The sequence below is a fragment of the Eubalaena glacialis genome, chromosome 8 (genome assembly GCF_028564815.1).
Source record: "Eubalaena glacialis isolate mEubGla1 chromosome 8, mEubGla1.1.hap2.+ XY, whole genome shotgun sequence".
Classification (NCBI taxonomy): Eukaryota; Metazoa; Chordata; class Mammalia; order Artiodactyla; family Balaenidae; genus Eubalaena; species Eubalaena glacialis.
In genome coordinates this window covers 16,408,619-16,424,451 of record NC_083723.1, presented here as the reverse complement: position 1 = coordinate 16,424,451, position 15,833 = coordinate 16,408,619, and the positions used below count along the sequence as shown (strand labels likewise).

The 15,833-nt window shown below is 44.0% G+C and overlaps 1 protein-coding gene across 3 annotated transcripts in view; it reads left to right on the top strand.

Moving 5' to 3' along the window:
• Nucleotides 1–10,075: 10,075 nt before the first annotated feature.
• DLD (dihydrolipoamide dehydrogenase) overlaps nt 10,076–15,833 on the top strand; it is a 65,985-nt gene continuing 60,227 nt past the window's right edge. For all 3 annotated transcript variants that reach the window (XM_061198422.1, XM_061198420.1, XM_061198421.1), the window contains exons 1-2: nt 10,076–10,191; nt 11,682–11,760. In XM_061198422.1, coding sequence (XP_061054405.1) covers nt 10,153–10,191; nt 11,682–11,760 — 118 coding nt within the window. In that variant the 5' untranslated portion in view covers nt 10,076–10,152. The remainder of the gene's footprint in view (nt 10,192–11,681; nt 11,761–15,833) is intronic.

Sequence of the window (15,833 nt, the reverse complement as noted above, 5' to 3'; positions counted from 1 at the left end):
GTCCCTGAGTCCCACGAAAGTCAAGCCTTGGGACCCAATCCTGCTCTGGCTGCAGGGATGTGACACCTGGGTGGGTCTCTGCCGCTGAACGAATTTAGTAACAATTCCCATCCCCCCTTTTGTTTTTTATTTTCATAACGGGATATAGCAGATTTGCAATGTTGTGTTCCTTTCTGGTGAACTCGTACTTGCTTCCCTTATGCAGAGACTTTTCTGTACTTTTGTGCGGATTACTACCAAGCTTACATATTCTTTTTCGTCTGTTACAGTGCATTGAGTCAAATTCTATGTGCTAAAAGCAGGTCCTTATTCATTAATCATTTTCTGTATGTAACGGTATGTATGCCAATTTCAAATTCCAGGTTGATGCCTCTCCCGCTGCCTTTCTCCTCTGGTAGCCGTAAGTTTGCTTTGTAAAACTGTGACTGTGTTTCTGTTATGGAAGTTGGTTCATTTGTATCAATTTTTAGATTGTGCCCATAAGTGATATCATATGATATTTCTCTTTCTCGGACGTTTGTCATCCAGTATGATTCTACCTAGGTCCATCCGAGTGCTGCAAATGGACTCATTTCCTTCATTTCATGGCTGAGTAATACTCCATTGTTCATATGTACTGCAAGTTCTTTATCCATTGTTCCTTTCTCGGACAATTAGTTTGCTTGCAAGTCTATGCTCTTGAAAAGAGGGCTGCACTAAATATCGCGGTGCATGTGTCCTTCGATACTGACTTTCCCAGGATAGACGGCCCAGAGTGGAATTGCTGGATCCTCTGTAGCTCTAGATTTTAGATGTTTAGGAAGCGCCAAACTGTTCTCCAGAGTGGCTGTTAGCAATTGACCTTCCCACCATCACCTGGGCAGGGTTAGCTTTTTTTCCCACGCCCCCTCCAGCATTTCTTGCTGTTAGAGTTGGTGATGATGGTCATTCTGAATGGTGAGAGATGATACCTCTCTGTCGAGTTGATTTGCATTACCGGATATTAGATTGGCCAAAAAGGGTCTTCGGCGTTTTCCGTAATACATCAGGTAAAAACCCAAACCCCCTTTTTCCCAACCCAGTCAGTGGTGCTATTAGCAGCTTTTTACGTGCTTTAACGTGCCAGTAACACGTACCTGATGATTGCGTTTCCTGCAATTCTGCCTTGTTTTCATATTCTTTTCGAACACTTACCCCAAGATATTGAGCGAGGGCAGGTGTCATTTACAGCCCAGCAGGTCTTGTGAATTGCAGTGCCCCTGAGCACCGGTTTTCAGGTTGTTGTTACGGGAAGCGGCCACAAGGCGGCAGCATTTCTTTAGCCCCGCTCGTGTACCTGGGGGAACCGGAGCCTTTGGAAAAGTCCTGTCCCTGCTTTGAAATAAGATGGCCTGTGCCTGTGCAAACACCCTAGGGCTTGTGTCTCAGTTCTCCCCCTGTTAACCTTTATGCAGCGGACAAATTCCAACCCGAGGAAAACAGGATATGAGGGTGTTTTCTTCACCCGGTGGGGAGACCTTAAGGAAAGAGGCTGCAGGTGGGAATCACAGCATCAGGAAATGTGGAGATTACGTGACTTTTCAAACATCTTGCCGCCCAGAGGTTCTACCATCCTTTGGGTGTCCCAGGCATGTTTAGCTGTAGCTTGGCTCCCCTGCCCCGGGAGATTTCGGCACCTGGAGTGGGGATCAGGCAGCACATCTCCAATGGGGTGCATTAGCTGGCACATCCTCACCAGGTCCCCCAGGCCCACGAAAGTCCAGCCTTGAGAGCGAAGCCTGCTCTCGCTGCAGGGATGTGACAACTGGTTGGGTCTCCTCCGCTGAACGAATTTAGTAACAATTCCCACCACCACCCCTTTTGTTTTTTTATTTTCATAATGGGATATAGCAGATTTGCAATGTCCTTTTCTTTTCTGGTGAACTCCTATTTGCTTCCCTTATGCAGAGACTTTTCTGTACTTATGTGCGGATTACTACCAAGCTTACATATTCTTTTTCGTCTTTTACCGTGTGTTGTGTCAAGTTCTATGTGCTAAAAGTAGGCCTTTATTCATTAATCATTTTCTGTATGTATGCCAATTTCAAACTCCAGGTTGATGCCTCTCCCGCTGACTTTCCCCACTGGTAGCCATAAGTTTGCTTTCTAAATCTGTGACTGTGTTTCTGTTATGGAAGTTGGTTCATTTGTATCCATTTTTAGATTGTGCCTATAAGTGATATCATATGATATTTCTTTTTGTCGGACGTTTGTCTTCTAGTATGATTCTACCTAGGTCCATCCGAGTGCTGCAAATGGGCTCATTTCCTTCATTTCATGACTGAGTAATATTCCATTGTTCATATGTACCGCACGTTCTTTACCCATTGTTCCTTTCTCGGACAATTAGTTTGCTTGCAAGTCTATGCCCTTGAAAAGAGGGCTGCACTAAATATCGGGGTGCATGTGTTCTTCGATTACTGACATTCCCAGGATGTACGGCCCAGAGTGGAATTGCTGGATCTTCTGTAGCTCTAGATTTTCGATGTTTAGGAAGTGCCAAACTGTTCTCTAGACTGGCTGTTAGCAATTTACCTTCCCATCATCAGCTGGGCAGGGTTAGCTTTTTTTCCTCGCCCCCTCCAGCATTTCTTGTTGTTAGACTTGGTGATGATGGTCATTCTGAATGGTGAGAGATGATACCTGTCTGTCGAGTTGATTTGCATTACCGGAATATTCGATTGCCAAAAAGGGCCTTCGGTGTTTTCCATAATACATACCGGAAAAGCCCGAACGCCCCTTTTGTTCAACCGACTCACTGGTGCTATTAAGCAGCTTTTTACGTGCTTTAATGTGCCAGTATATCCTACAGGTTGTAATGCATTTGCTGCAATTCCGCCTTGTTTTCATGTCCTTTTCGATCACCTACCCCAAGACATTGAGCGAGGGCAGGTGTTCTTTACAGCACTGCAGGCCATGTGATTGGCAGTGCCCCTGAACACCGGTTTTCAGGTTGTTGTTACGGGAAGCGGCCACAAGGCGGCAGCATTTCTTTAGCCCCACTCGTGTACCTGGGGCAACCAGGGCCTTTGGGGAAGTCCTCTTCCTGCTTGGAAATTACATGGCCTGTGCCTGTGCAAACACCGTAGGGCTTGTGTCTGAGTCCTCCCCCCGTTAACCTTTATGCAGCGGACAAATTCCAACCCGAGCAAAACGGGATATGAGGGTGTTGTCTTCCCCCTGTGGGGAGACCTTAAGGAAAGAGGCTGCAGGTGGGAATCACAGCATCAGGAAATGTGGAGATTAGGTGACTTTTCAAACATCTTGCCGCCCAGAGGTTCTACCATCCTTTGGGTGTCCCAGGCATGCTTAGCTGTAGCTTGGCTCCCCTGCCCCGGGAGATTTCGGCACGTGGCGTGGCGATCAGGCAGCACATCTCCAATGGGGCTGCATTAGCTGGCACATCCTCACCAGGTCCCTCAGGCCCACGAAAGTCCAGCCTTGAGAGCGAAGCCTGCTCTCGCTGCAGGGATGTGACAACTCGTTGGGTCCCCTCCGCTGAACGAATTTAGTAACAACTCCCACCCCCCCTTTTGGTTTTTATTTTCATAATGGGATATATAAGATTTGCAATGTTGTGTTCCTTTTTGGTGAACTCGTATTTGCTTCCCTTGTGCAGAGACTTTTCTGTACTTTTGTGCGGATTACTACCAAGCTTACATATTCTTTTTCATCTTTTACCGTGTGTTGAGTCAAGTTCTATGTGCTAAAAGTAGGCCTTTATTCATTATTCATTTTCTGTATGTAAGAGTATGTATGCCAATTTCAAACTCCAGGTTGATGCCTCTCCCGCTGACTTTCCCCACTGGTGCCATAAGTTTGCTTTCCAAATCTGTGACTGTGTTTCTGTTATGGAAGTTGGTTCATTTGTATGAATTTTTAGATTTTTCCTATAAGTGATATCGTATGATATTTCCCTTTCCTTGACATTTGTCATCCACTATGACTCTACCTATGTCCATCCGAGTGCTGCAAATGGGCTCACTTCCTTCATTTCATGGCTGAGTAATATTCCCTTGTTCATATGTACCACAACTTCTTTATGCATTCTTCTTTCCCAGGACAATTAGTTTGCTTGCAAGTCTGTGCTCTTGAAAAGAGGGCTGCACTAAAAATCGGGATGAGTGTGTCCTTAGATTACTGGCTTTCCCAGGATATACGCCCCAGAGTGGAATTTCTGGATCATCCGTAGCTCTAGATTTTACATGTTTAAGAAGCTTCAAACTGTTCTCCAGAGTGGCTGTTAGCAATTGACCTTCCCACCATCAGCTGGGCAGGGTTAGCTTTTTTCCACATCCCCTCCAGCATTTCTTGTTGTTAGAGTTGGTGATGATGGTCATTCTGAATGGTGAGAGATGATACCTGTCTGTCGAGTTGATTTGCATTACCGGAATATTCGATTGCCAAAAAGGGCCTTCGGTGTTTGCCATAATACATACCGGAAAAGCTTGAACGCCCCTTTTGTTCAACCGAGTCACTGGTGCTATTAAGCAGCTTTTTACGTGCTTTAATGTGCCAGTAAATCCTACTGGTTGTAATGCATTTGCTGCAATCCGGCTTGTTTTCACATCCTTTTCGATCACCTACCCGAAGACATTGAACGATGGCAGGTGTTCTTTACAGCACTGCAGGCCATGTGATTGGCAGTGCCCCTGAACACCGGTTTTCAGGTTGTTGTTACGGGAAGCGGCCACAAGGCGGCAGCATTTCTTTAGCCCCACTCGTGTACCTGGGGCAACCAGGGCCTTTGGGGAAGTCCTCTTCCTGCTTGGAAATTACATGGCCTGTGCCTGTGCAAACACCCTAAGGCTTGTGTCTGAGTCCTCCGCCCCTTAACCTTCATCCAGGGAACAATATCCCAGCTGTTGAAAACCGGGTTTTGAGGGTTTTGTCTTCCCACGGTGGGGAGACCTTAAGGAAAGAGGCTGCAGGTGGGAATCACAGCATCAGGAAATGTGGAGGTTAGGTGATTTTTCAAATATTTTCCCGCCCACAGGTTCTACCATCCTTTGGGTGTCCCAGGCATGTTTAGCTGTAGCTTGGCTCCCCTGCCCCGGGAGATTTCGGCACCTGGAGTGGGGATCAGGCAGCACATCTCCAATGGGGCTGCATTAGCTGCACATCCTCACAAGGTCCCTCAGGCCCACGAAAGTCCCGCCCTGAGACCGAAGCCTGCTCAGACCCAGGGATGTGACAGCAAGTTGGGTCTCTGCCACTGAACAAATTTAGTAACAATTCCCAGCCCCCCCTTTTTTTTTTACTTTATTTTTATAATGGAATATAGCAGGTTTGCAATGTTTTGTTCGTTTCTGGTGAACTGCTACTTGATTGTCTTATGCAGAGACATTTATATATTCTTCTTCAGATTACTACCAATCTTACATGTTCTTTTTCGTGTATTGCAGGGTGTTGAGTTCTTTGTGCTATACAGTACGTCCTTACTGATTACCTATTTTCTGTATGTAAGGGTGTGTATCGTAATTTAAACTTCCTAGTTTATGTCTCCCACGCAACCTTTCACCTTTGATAGCCAGAAGTTTTTTTCCTAAATCTGTGACTGTGTTTCTGTTTCATGTTAGTTAATTTGTATCAATTTTTGATTCCACTTAGAAGTGACTTTATATGATATTCTCTGTGTGACTTTTGTCACTTTTTATGATCGTATCCATGTTCATCCATGCTTTTGCAAAATGTGTCATTATAGTACACTTTTGACTTAGTTTTTCTCAGTTTACTTATATACTATAATGACACTGTAAGTAATTATCATCAACTCAATCAACCACAGATGCTCAAATTAGCATTTTGGTGTAGTTTTGTTGTTGTTTAAGCATCATCTAAGAAAATCAAATTTGTCAGGAACAAAGGAGATGATTAGGACATAAAGTACAGTTATTCCCTCCGTAATGAGCAGGACCCTGTGAGGCTCCTGGGCACAAAAGCATTTCTGTGTCCCCTGTTTCTTGCTTGTAGGAAATAGGCTTCATTCAGCCTCCATGACCTTCCCTGAGTCGCGAAGGCAGGTTCAAAGAGTTGCTAATCAGATATGGAGACAAGGGAGGAGCAGTCAAGAAACAATAGTGAAGGGTTTCCCTGGTGGCGCAGTGGTTAAGAATCTGTCTGCCAGTGCAGGGGACACGGGTTCGAGCCCTTGTCCAGGAAGATCCCCCATGCCGGGGAGCAACTAAGCCGGTGTGCCACAACTACTGAGCCCACGTGCTGCAACTACTGAAGCCCAGGCGCTTAGAGCCCGTGCGCCGCAGCGAGAAGCCACCGCAATGAGAAGCCCGCGCACCGTGATGAAGAGCAGCCCCTGCTCGCTGCAATTAGAGAAAGCCCGCGCTGCAGCGAAGACCCAACGCAGCCAAAAATAAATAAAATAAATAACTCTTTAAAAAAAAGAAACAATAGTGAAGCCTGGGGGCAGGGTCCTGGTTCCCCATCAAGGGATACGTATAACAATATCTTTGAGCTGTTTTGCAGATGCTAAAATCCCCACCAGGTGAAAGAAGTTGACTGCATGCTGCCCATAAGCACATAGACCCTAGACCGGTAGGAACCAGAAGGTTGATGATGCTGACTTCCAATTACCTCACCACCAACCAATCAGAAGAACGTCCACGTGTTGACCACGCCCTCCTCTTTGAAGCATTACTATAAAACTTGTCATTATCCCCTCTCGGTAGAGATACATAGTTTTGAGGGCCTTAGTCTGCTGTGGTCCCCTTTGCCTGGCAAGGCAATAACTCTATTCTTTTCTACTTCACCCAAAACTCTGTCTCCGAGATTCAATTCGGTACTGATCTATAGAGGCCGAATTTTGGCTACAATAAAACCACGAACTACCCAGGGGAGAGGGCTCTATGGGCAGTACACCTGAGACCATTTGGGCTGTTCGTTTCCTAATAGATGGAGAAATTCAACCCCACCAAACCTGAGTTAATCAATCAAGGCCGGCCAGTGCCAGAGATGAGGACTTTCCCCACAAGAGAACGAAGTAGTAGAAAGAAAGAGCCAAGGAATTCTCTTCCTCACTGGTTAGTGCTGTGTCCAGCATGAATAGGTGTAGCACAGAATTGTGCAAAAGGCAGGGGCACACTGTGGTTTGCTGCTGATTGACTGCATGAGCTTAGGTATGTTATTTAAACTCTCTGAGCTTGTTTCCTTTACTTAAAAACCAGATTAATGATACCTGTCTTGCAATCCTATGAGATTTTTTTAAAGTTCATTTAAGGTGTCTGGTACACAGCAGCTTTTTAATAAATGGTAGTGTACTAGTCGTGTTTCTGGATTGCAAATAATCTCTGAGAAGTCATCTCTGGTTCACTTTGGCAAAAAGGAATTTATTGGCAAGCTGTCTGATAGCGAAAGAACCAATGTGAAGTTTCGAGAAGCAGGCAGGAAGATAGGTGGCCCCAGCTGAGATTTTCCACAGGTAGGGTCTGAATGGAGCACTGCCATTGTCACCACTGGCCACCAAGCAGCTGCTAGTGGCATGAATTCTAAGCTGTCAGTTTCTTTGTGCCACTCCTTCTGACTTTGGTCCTGGGAGGAGCATCTTATTGGCTTAGGTTCTGTGCCTGTTCTACCTGTTGGGAGTCAGGAGAGCCAGGGAGGGCCACTTGGGTTTCCTAGTGGAGTGTGATCTCACACTGTGACAGATCCCTCAAACATGGAGTGAGGGTTCCACTAGATAACAGAACCAAAGTAATGAACCTCTACTACAGATGTGACTGTTATGTGGTTCTCTGGAAGCCAACTCTATGCAACTCAGTGGAATAGCTTTATAGCTGGAAGGGAGCTTGTAGCCCCTCATTTGAAAATTTGGGCAACCAAGGTCCCAAGACACGACTTATACTAGATTACACAGAAAGTGAAGAGCATTCAGGTCTAGAACTTTGGTCTCCTAATTGTCATTCCAGTTCTCCTCACTGCTTTCTTTCCCATCTGTAAAATGGGTATGATAATAATGCTTACTGCCTGGAGCACTCCTACAAATTGTTTGGATTTTAGCTCGAGCATCGCTTTCTTAGGGGAGCCTTCTGTCTCCAACTTATCTTCTCCCCAAAGCTGTTCTTCCTCCTATTTCTGTATTGACTGCCTATTTCTGTATTGGTTTCACTACCCACCCTGCCATCTAAGGTAGAAAGTTTGGAGCCATCATCATTGTTTCCTTCACTCTTATTCTCACTTTCAGAATTGATAGAACTTGGTGATTGTAGCCAACCTTACTGGTGTCTCACCTGTATCCTTTTAGTACTCACTTTTTCTTTTCATGTTCACCCAAACCCTTCTAATTGGAAGCACCAGGGACTCTTTGCCTGAGAGATTTCTCCGGCTGTTGGTGCTCACTCAGCCCACTTACAGGGCAGGCCAGATGTGCCAGGGAGTTAAAATCCCTACGAGCAGTCCTCAACCAAAGCCTGATGGAAGTTGATGGATATATTTTGGGTAGGACAACTCTGAAGCATGTTTTATGCTGTCTTCCAGAGGTGTCCAGTGAGTCTGAGACACAATTGCCCACAGTGGTAATCTACTCATTAATGTAACTGAAATCGTTTCCATCTCTTTTCCATCCCCTACTGATGTTTTCTTGGTTCATCTCTCCAACAGACTTGTTGCACTCAAATGCTTGTCTCCAGGTCTGCTTCTAGATGTAGTCAAGTAAAACAGTGACTAATTAGATATTGGGATAAAGGGAAGAATTGAGAATGGCTACGAAATTTTTTTCCTATGGATGACTGGCTATTTGGAGGTATCATGAATTATAAAGGAGACAATATGTATTTAATATTTTAGATATTAGATAATTGCCATTGAGGTGCTGGCAGAACCGCCCAGTTGGATGTGTTCAGTAGACAGCTGAAAATACGGAATTGGAGTCCAGGAGAGAAGTAGAGACAGGAGCTAAGGATCTAGGAGTTATCATTATCAGTGTATGCAGGTGGGTGCTAAAGCCAGGAAAATGGTTAAGATGGCCAAAATGCTTATGTACAGAGGAAAGAAGAGGGAGAATGGATATTGAGTACAAAGTGGCAGCCTCTATAACAAACACTAAATATCATTCATATCTTCTCCCCTAAAACAGCTTACCTCAGCAAGGAGTAATTTCTTTTCTTTTTTTTTTTTTTTTGGCCATGCTGCGCGGCTTATGAGATCTTAGTTTCCCAACCAGGGATGAACCTGGGCCCTTGGCAGTGAGAGTGCGGAGTCTTAACCACTGGACCGCCAGGGAATTCCCATTAATTTCTAATTAGTATTTAAATCCACTGCCTGGGCAGTAAACTTTCAAGAAATGTAGAATAAAGTTTTATCCACGCTATACAGAGTTATTGAAAGCAAGGATCAGACCTTAGATCTCCGTGCTCAGTTCTGAAGACAATGGTTTTCAGTGTCTCTTAAAAAAGTATAATATCACCCACCACCCCCCACCCATTCTAATTTGCTTCAACAGGGAGGTGTGTTTCCCAGCTGAGGAGATAGAAGATAGTGTGTTTTCTACACATTGCCAGTTAGCTTAGTTACTTAGAGCAGGATGCCGGTGATACCACAGTCTGTGACCCCATCTCTTACATGGCATTTTAACTGAGGAAGAGATTATAAAGCAGTAATTAAGACTAAAGGCTTTGACCTCAGGGCTGCAGCTATCTGTCCTTGGTGAGACCTTGCGGGTGTTGTTTAACCTCTCAGGGCCTCATCCAAGAAGTAGAAATACTCGGAATCCTTCGTATAGTTAGGGATAAAGTGAGATAGTGCCCGGAAAGTGCTGAGATTCCTCAGCCTAGCAGCATCAAGAACTGGTGAAACTTTATTTTTTGTAGTGTGCTTTAAGCAAACGATAGCTTTACGATAGCAAACGCCTTCCAAGTATTCTATAAGATCACACTGCAACTCCGGACACTTTCACTCCCCTAAAACTGTCCCTCATTCCCCGCTGCCACAAAACACTACGCTCCTTACGACAGTGTACGACGCCGAGCCTGACTGGTCCGCACGGCGCGGGCCAATCGCGCGGCGCCCGACCGATGACGTAGGCCGCGCTCGTACATGCGCAGAGCGGGGAGACCTTGGCGAGGCGGCGGAGACGCTTAGCGGAGGTGAAAGCTTTGGCGGAAAGGAAAGTCCAGCGGCAACATGCAGAGCTGGAGTCGTGTGTACTGTTCGTTGGCTAAGGTGAGGGCCGACTGGGTGGGGTCGTGCTGAGCCAGAGGCACAGAGAGGCCCGCTGACGGGGTCCGGGACGCGGCCTAGGTGGGGGTGTGGGAGAGGCCGGCGGCCAAGCCGGGACCAGCTGCGGCTCCACCCCTGAAACTGCTCAGCCCGGGCGGCGGCTCGGAGGCAGAGGCCTGGGCGGTGGAGAGGCCCCGCCGGTTGTATGACGGCCAGCAGTCACACACAGTTCCCTCCCAAGCCTGGGCCGTGGGGCCTGGCGGTCGCACATAGGCCTTGACCCCTTGGCGGTGGAAGTATGAGTCTACCTTGCCCCATATGGTCAACTCTTTTTCATACCTTTTGCTAATCCTCATCCCGGCCCCTGAGTGGCCTTTCTGCAGTGGACGGGTAACCTTGGGCCACCGCTTGAAAGACCCAGACCGAGTCAGCCCTAACACGTAGCCCTAGGAATTCTTCGAAGGTCCCTTCAGTGTTTGCAGTTTTAAGCTAGTGTGCATTGACTTCCCTCTTAGAAGCTTGTATTTTTAATTGTAGCAGGTTATTCTCAGGAAAGCTTTCCTTTTTCGTTTATGTACCAAATACAGCCAAAGTGTGTATATGTGGGATCGTGGCTGGATACAATGTTGATGCAGACCTTAAAAATAATATAGTAGTTAGACTCCTTTGTTTCCAAGATGAGTAGCTTATGTTTTGCGAAGTTAATGTAACATGCTAGAAGTCGTACTTTTAGTGAAAGGCAGAGCTGGGACTAAAACTCAGGACTGATAATTATTCTGCTGTTCTTTGGACCGCTGTCCTGACCTCAGGTGCAAGAATTGCCTTGAAATAGACAACGTTACTAGCTCAGTGTAGGTTTTGTCACTGCTTCCCATTTGCCTTCTGTGATGGGAGCAATTTGCTTTGTTCCTTTGTGTCTCACTGTTCTTAGGAAATAGTAGCCATCCACATTTAGAGGTTGTTGTGGAGATTATGATGCAGTTTGTAAAACTGTAGTAGCTCTTGAATATGAGTACATTACTTGGTGCATTTTTCTAAGGTATTTTGTCTCATTTTCTATTCCTGTGGGACAGTTCAGGTACATCTTCATAGGTTGTACATGGATCACGTGTAAAAGGATTGCATAATGAAATTATCCAAGTACTTAAGCTAGAACTTTGAACACTTCAGTTATGACATTAAAATGATCCCTGGCACCAAAAGTTAGCCATGCTTCCTGAAAATTTAATAAAACTTAACACCATTGAGTAACATGTTTTAGTTAGGTTAAATATGAAATGGGATGCCGACTGTTCATAATGAAAAGTGTGGCAAGCTGACTGTTTTTACAGAAGAGGAGAAATTGATGTGTAACCTCTGTGGTAATGGAAGATACATTAATAATCATTGCTTGATACATTTGCCTTAACTCATTGTTTTCAAGGACCTTCAGGAGTTCTATATTTTGAAATCATATTTTACATAATAGGAACATTTTCTTTTCTTTCTTTCAGAGAGGCCATTTCAATAGAATATCTCATGGTCTGCAAGGAGTTTCTGCAGTGCCACTGAGAACTTATGCAGATCAACCAAGTAAGTACTTAGTAAAACAGGTTTTTCTCATATTAACTTATATTTCCTTTGTGTTTAAATGTAAAAGCAAGTGAATGGTAGAGTAACGAATAATAAAGTAATCGGTCATAGAATTCATTTGTTCATATGTTTATTCACTTAAATGTTTATTGAGCATCTAGTGTGTTCCGGGTGGTGAAGGCAAAGCCCTGCTGTTATGGAACTTATAGTCTGGGGGTAAAAGACAAACAGTACACAAGTAACAGGGAAATATTTTGGGAGGTCCCTGAAAACGAAAGCTGGTAATTGGGAGGTAAGGAGGCTATTTTAGATAGGGTGTCAGGGCTTTTCTGTGGAAGGGCCTGAGTAAAGTGAGGGAGTGAGAAGGTTATTTCAGGCAGAGGGAAACAGCAGTGCGAGGGGTCCGAGGTGAGAATTCGGTTGTGAGGTTTAAGGAATTGCAAGAAGGCTGGTGTGGCTAGAACAGAGACCCATAGAGTGTAAAATCAGAGAGGTAGGCAGGGATCAGATACGGAGGGTTTTGTAAGCCAGGCCAGGATTTTACTCCCAAGTGTGAAGGGAAACCACTGAAGGCTGTTGGGTAGAGGAGTGATTTTATATGTCTACACTTAAAAAGTTATGGACTTCCACTGCAGGGGGCATGGGTTTTGATCCCTGGTCGGGGGACTAAGATCCCGCCTGCTGTGCTGTGTGGCCAAAAAAAAACCCAAAAAACTTAATTCTGTCCACTGGGTAGGATTGAGTGTGTTAGTTGCTTAACACTGTTTAGAATGATGAGAAATCTTTTTCCACACTGAATGAAAATCTTGGTGGGCTTATCAAAAGCACGTTTTAAAGACTAGAAGAATGTACCCTGAAAGGAAGCTATGGACTATGAATACTTTTTTCTTTATACTTTTCTATATTTTTGAAGTTTCTGTAAAGGATATGTACTTTATTTTTTAAAGTACTTAAAACAGGGAGTTAATTGGTTTGTAGTAAGATACTTTGGCCTCCCAGTACCAAGACTATTGAGTATTTGAAACTATCTGTTTTGACATTTTCTGGAATCGCTCATATAATCATAAGTAAAGTTGCACATGATGTCTTGAAGCTTCATTATAGAAACCATTAACTGGGGGGAGCTATGACCATCAGTCTCCCTGCATTCTGTGAAATAATTTTATTCTGTATCCTTAAACTGTTGTCAAACTATTATCATTTTGTATATTCCCAGAAGAAAGAGGAGGAGGAGGATTTGGGTCACTAATGACCAACAGTGGGTGATTTATCCTAGCTTTGAACAGGTCAAGAAATCCTTTAAAAAATACAAATTTGATGGTGGCGGGGTGGGGGGAGTTGGACCCGTTATGTCCTTTGTCCCTTCTTTCCCCCTTTCAGTTTATTGAGGTATAATTGGCATACACCCTTTGTCTCTTTTGTTAAATGGGAATATTACTTATTCTTCTCAGCTCAACAGGAGAAATACTAGATTTTCATTTCCAAAGCATGCAAGTAAAGACTTTTCATGGCTCATTCTACACCTTTGGTATTACATATTCAAGGAGGATTTATTCAGTACCTTCTATTTGCCAGGCAGTCCCTGGGCAGGAACTTAGATTGTAATGTTACGGGGATAACTGAGCACTCATGAATCCAATAATTTAGTGATCCCTTGACATCGAGTAAATTATAAATCCCTTAGTACCCATGTAGATTCCGTGCATAAAGTCTTTGGTTGTATGAAGTAACAAGTGTTTTATGTACATATTTACATTTGTCTGAGGTGTTTATTTAATGTCTGTACTTTCCTCAAGAGTGCACACTTCATTAGGGCAAGTACTGTGATTTGTGACTGTTTAGCACCAAAAATGGTACAGTAGGTACTCAGTGCATATTTATTGCATAAACTCTGGGGCCATGTCTGTTTTAGTTATGCTCCATCACAAGCATCCAGTATGATGCCTGGTACACAGTACCCAGCAGCAACAGTGATATTAACTGATGCATTGAGGGCTTACTCTGTCTCAGGCACAGTCTTTAATCCTTGTGGCACTCCTGCCAGGTATGTGCTGCTATTTTCCCCATTTAGTGGATGGAGGAGCTGAGTCGAGAGAGCTTAGCTAGGAAATGACAGAGCTGGGAAAATTCTTCTGACTCTAGAGCTTACACTCTTTATCGTTGTCCTGTTTGGCTTGCCTCCTTACATGAGTATTGCCTGACCAATTTGAGGAGTTCAAGCTTATTATGATACAGTCCCTGTTACAGCATCTGGGAGGTGTTTGAATATGAACCAAGTTCATCAAGATTTGAAAAGTATTGTGTGTCGTTGTTGATATGACCTGTTTCATGACAGGAATAGACTTACAGCCTTCATCGGTCACATTTGCTACGTTAATTTATTCATTCATTATTTCAACAGATATGGAGTATCTACTGTGTGCTAGTTATTGGGCTAGTTGCTGGGATACAGCAGTGAACAGGACAGACAAGATGCAGCTTTATAGTTTATAGTCCACTGGGGAATATAAACATCCAACAAATAATTGTGATAAGGACTCCACAAACTGAGCATTGGGAGTTATGATATCTGTATATGGACCAGGAATGGTCACAGTTATTTTCTAAGGAAATGATGATATCTGAAAAGGGTTGGGGTGGGAGTGGGTATGGGAGGAGGTGTTCCAGGTAGAAGGACCTGCATGTGGGAATATTTTGATGTGAGAAGGAGCATAGTGCATTTGAGGAGCTCAGAAAGGGCCAGTGTGGCTGAAATATGTTGACGGTTGACTTTTCCAGGTTACAAAAGACCCTAACTCTTTATTTTAAGGGCAATTGGAGGTCATTGAAGTGTTTTAAGCAGGGGCATGATATAATCAGATTTGTTTTTAAAGCTCGTTTTGGTTGCAGATCAGAGTGTTTATTGTAATAACTTTTTCTCTCATTAGACTATAAGAACCAGGGCTCTGTCGTTCATTGGTAGCCCAAGAGCTTAGAATTGTGTCTGTAATGTGAAATACATGCTGTCAGTATTTATTTCTAGGTAGATGGGCCAGAATGTATGTGGGTAGACCAGCCCAATTCTGTGCGTGTAAGGTACCAGTAATTCATTATTGCTGAAGCTTAAACTGCATGATATTGGTGGATAAGCAGAATGTGGTGGGAGATGAGGCTGGAGAAATAGTTATTGAAGAGATTTAGATGTGTATTTAAGAACTTGGATTTTATCTAACAAGAGGCAGGGAAACCAATGAGGAGCAAGAGAATAAATTCCTAGTTGGGTTTTGGCAGGAGGTAACACCGTGGTAGCTGAGGAGGGTGGGGATGAGACTGGAGGCTGCAGGACCAAAATTGGGAGGAGGATCTGAGAAGGGAAGAAACATGTGTTGAGTGCCCAGTGTGCACCTGGCATTCTCCCAGGATCTTGACATACCTTATCTCTCACCTCTCAACCCTGGGATGTAGATATTACTGTCACTGTTATGCCTATGTTGCATCGAAGCCCAGAGAGATTAAATAATTTACCCAAGAATCTAAGAGATGGTAGAGCTCATATTTGAACTCAGGTTTGTTTAACTTCAAATCCTTTCTTCTTTTACTGTGTTTCTCTTTCATTATGGACTGGAGGGTTGTAGGGTTATGATCAGAAAGTAAAAGTATTAGAATTCAGAATTTTCTTTGAAGCTGAGCGGTTTAGGGTGATCACAGGTAGAGGATGTGACTATGGAAATAGACTGAATATTAAGGCTATTGATTATTGTATTTTTTGTTTTGTTTTTTGGGTGTTTTTTTTTTTTTTTTTTTTTGGCTGCACCACGCGACATGTGGGATCTTAGTTCTCTGACCAGGGATTGAACCAGTGCCCCCTGCAGTGGAAGTGCAGAGTCTTAACCACTGGACCGCCAGGGAAGTCCCAGGCTATTGATGATTTTAAAACAGACCCCCCCCCTCAACAAAACAACAAGTAAACATTACAACAAGTAGCTCTTATACTCATTTAGTGAAATTGGTAATTAATGATTACTGCCTTATATTTCTTTTCTTATTCCTTTCTTTTTCGTTTTAAAAATAATCTTGATTTATCTACATTTTGA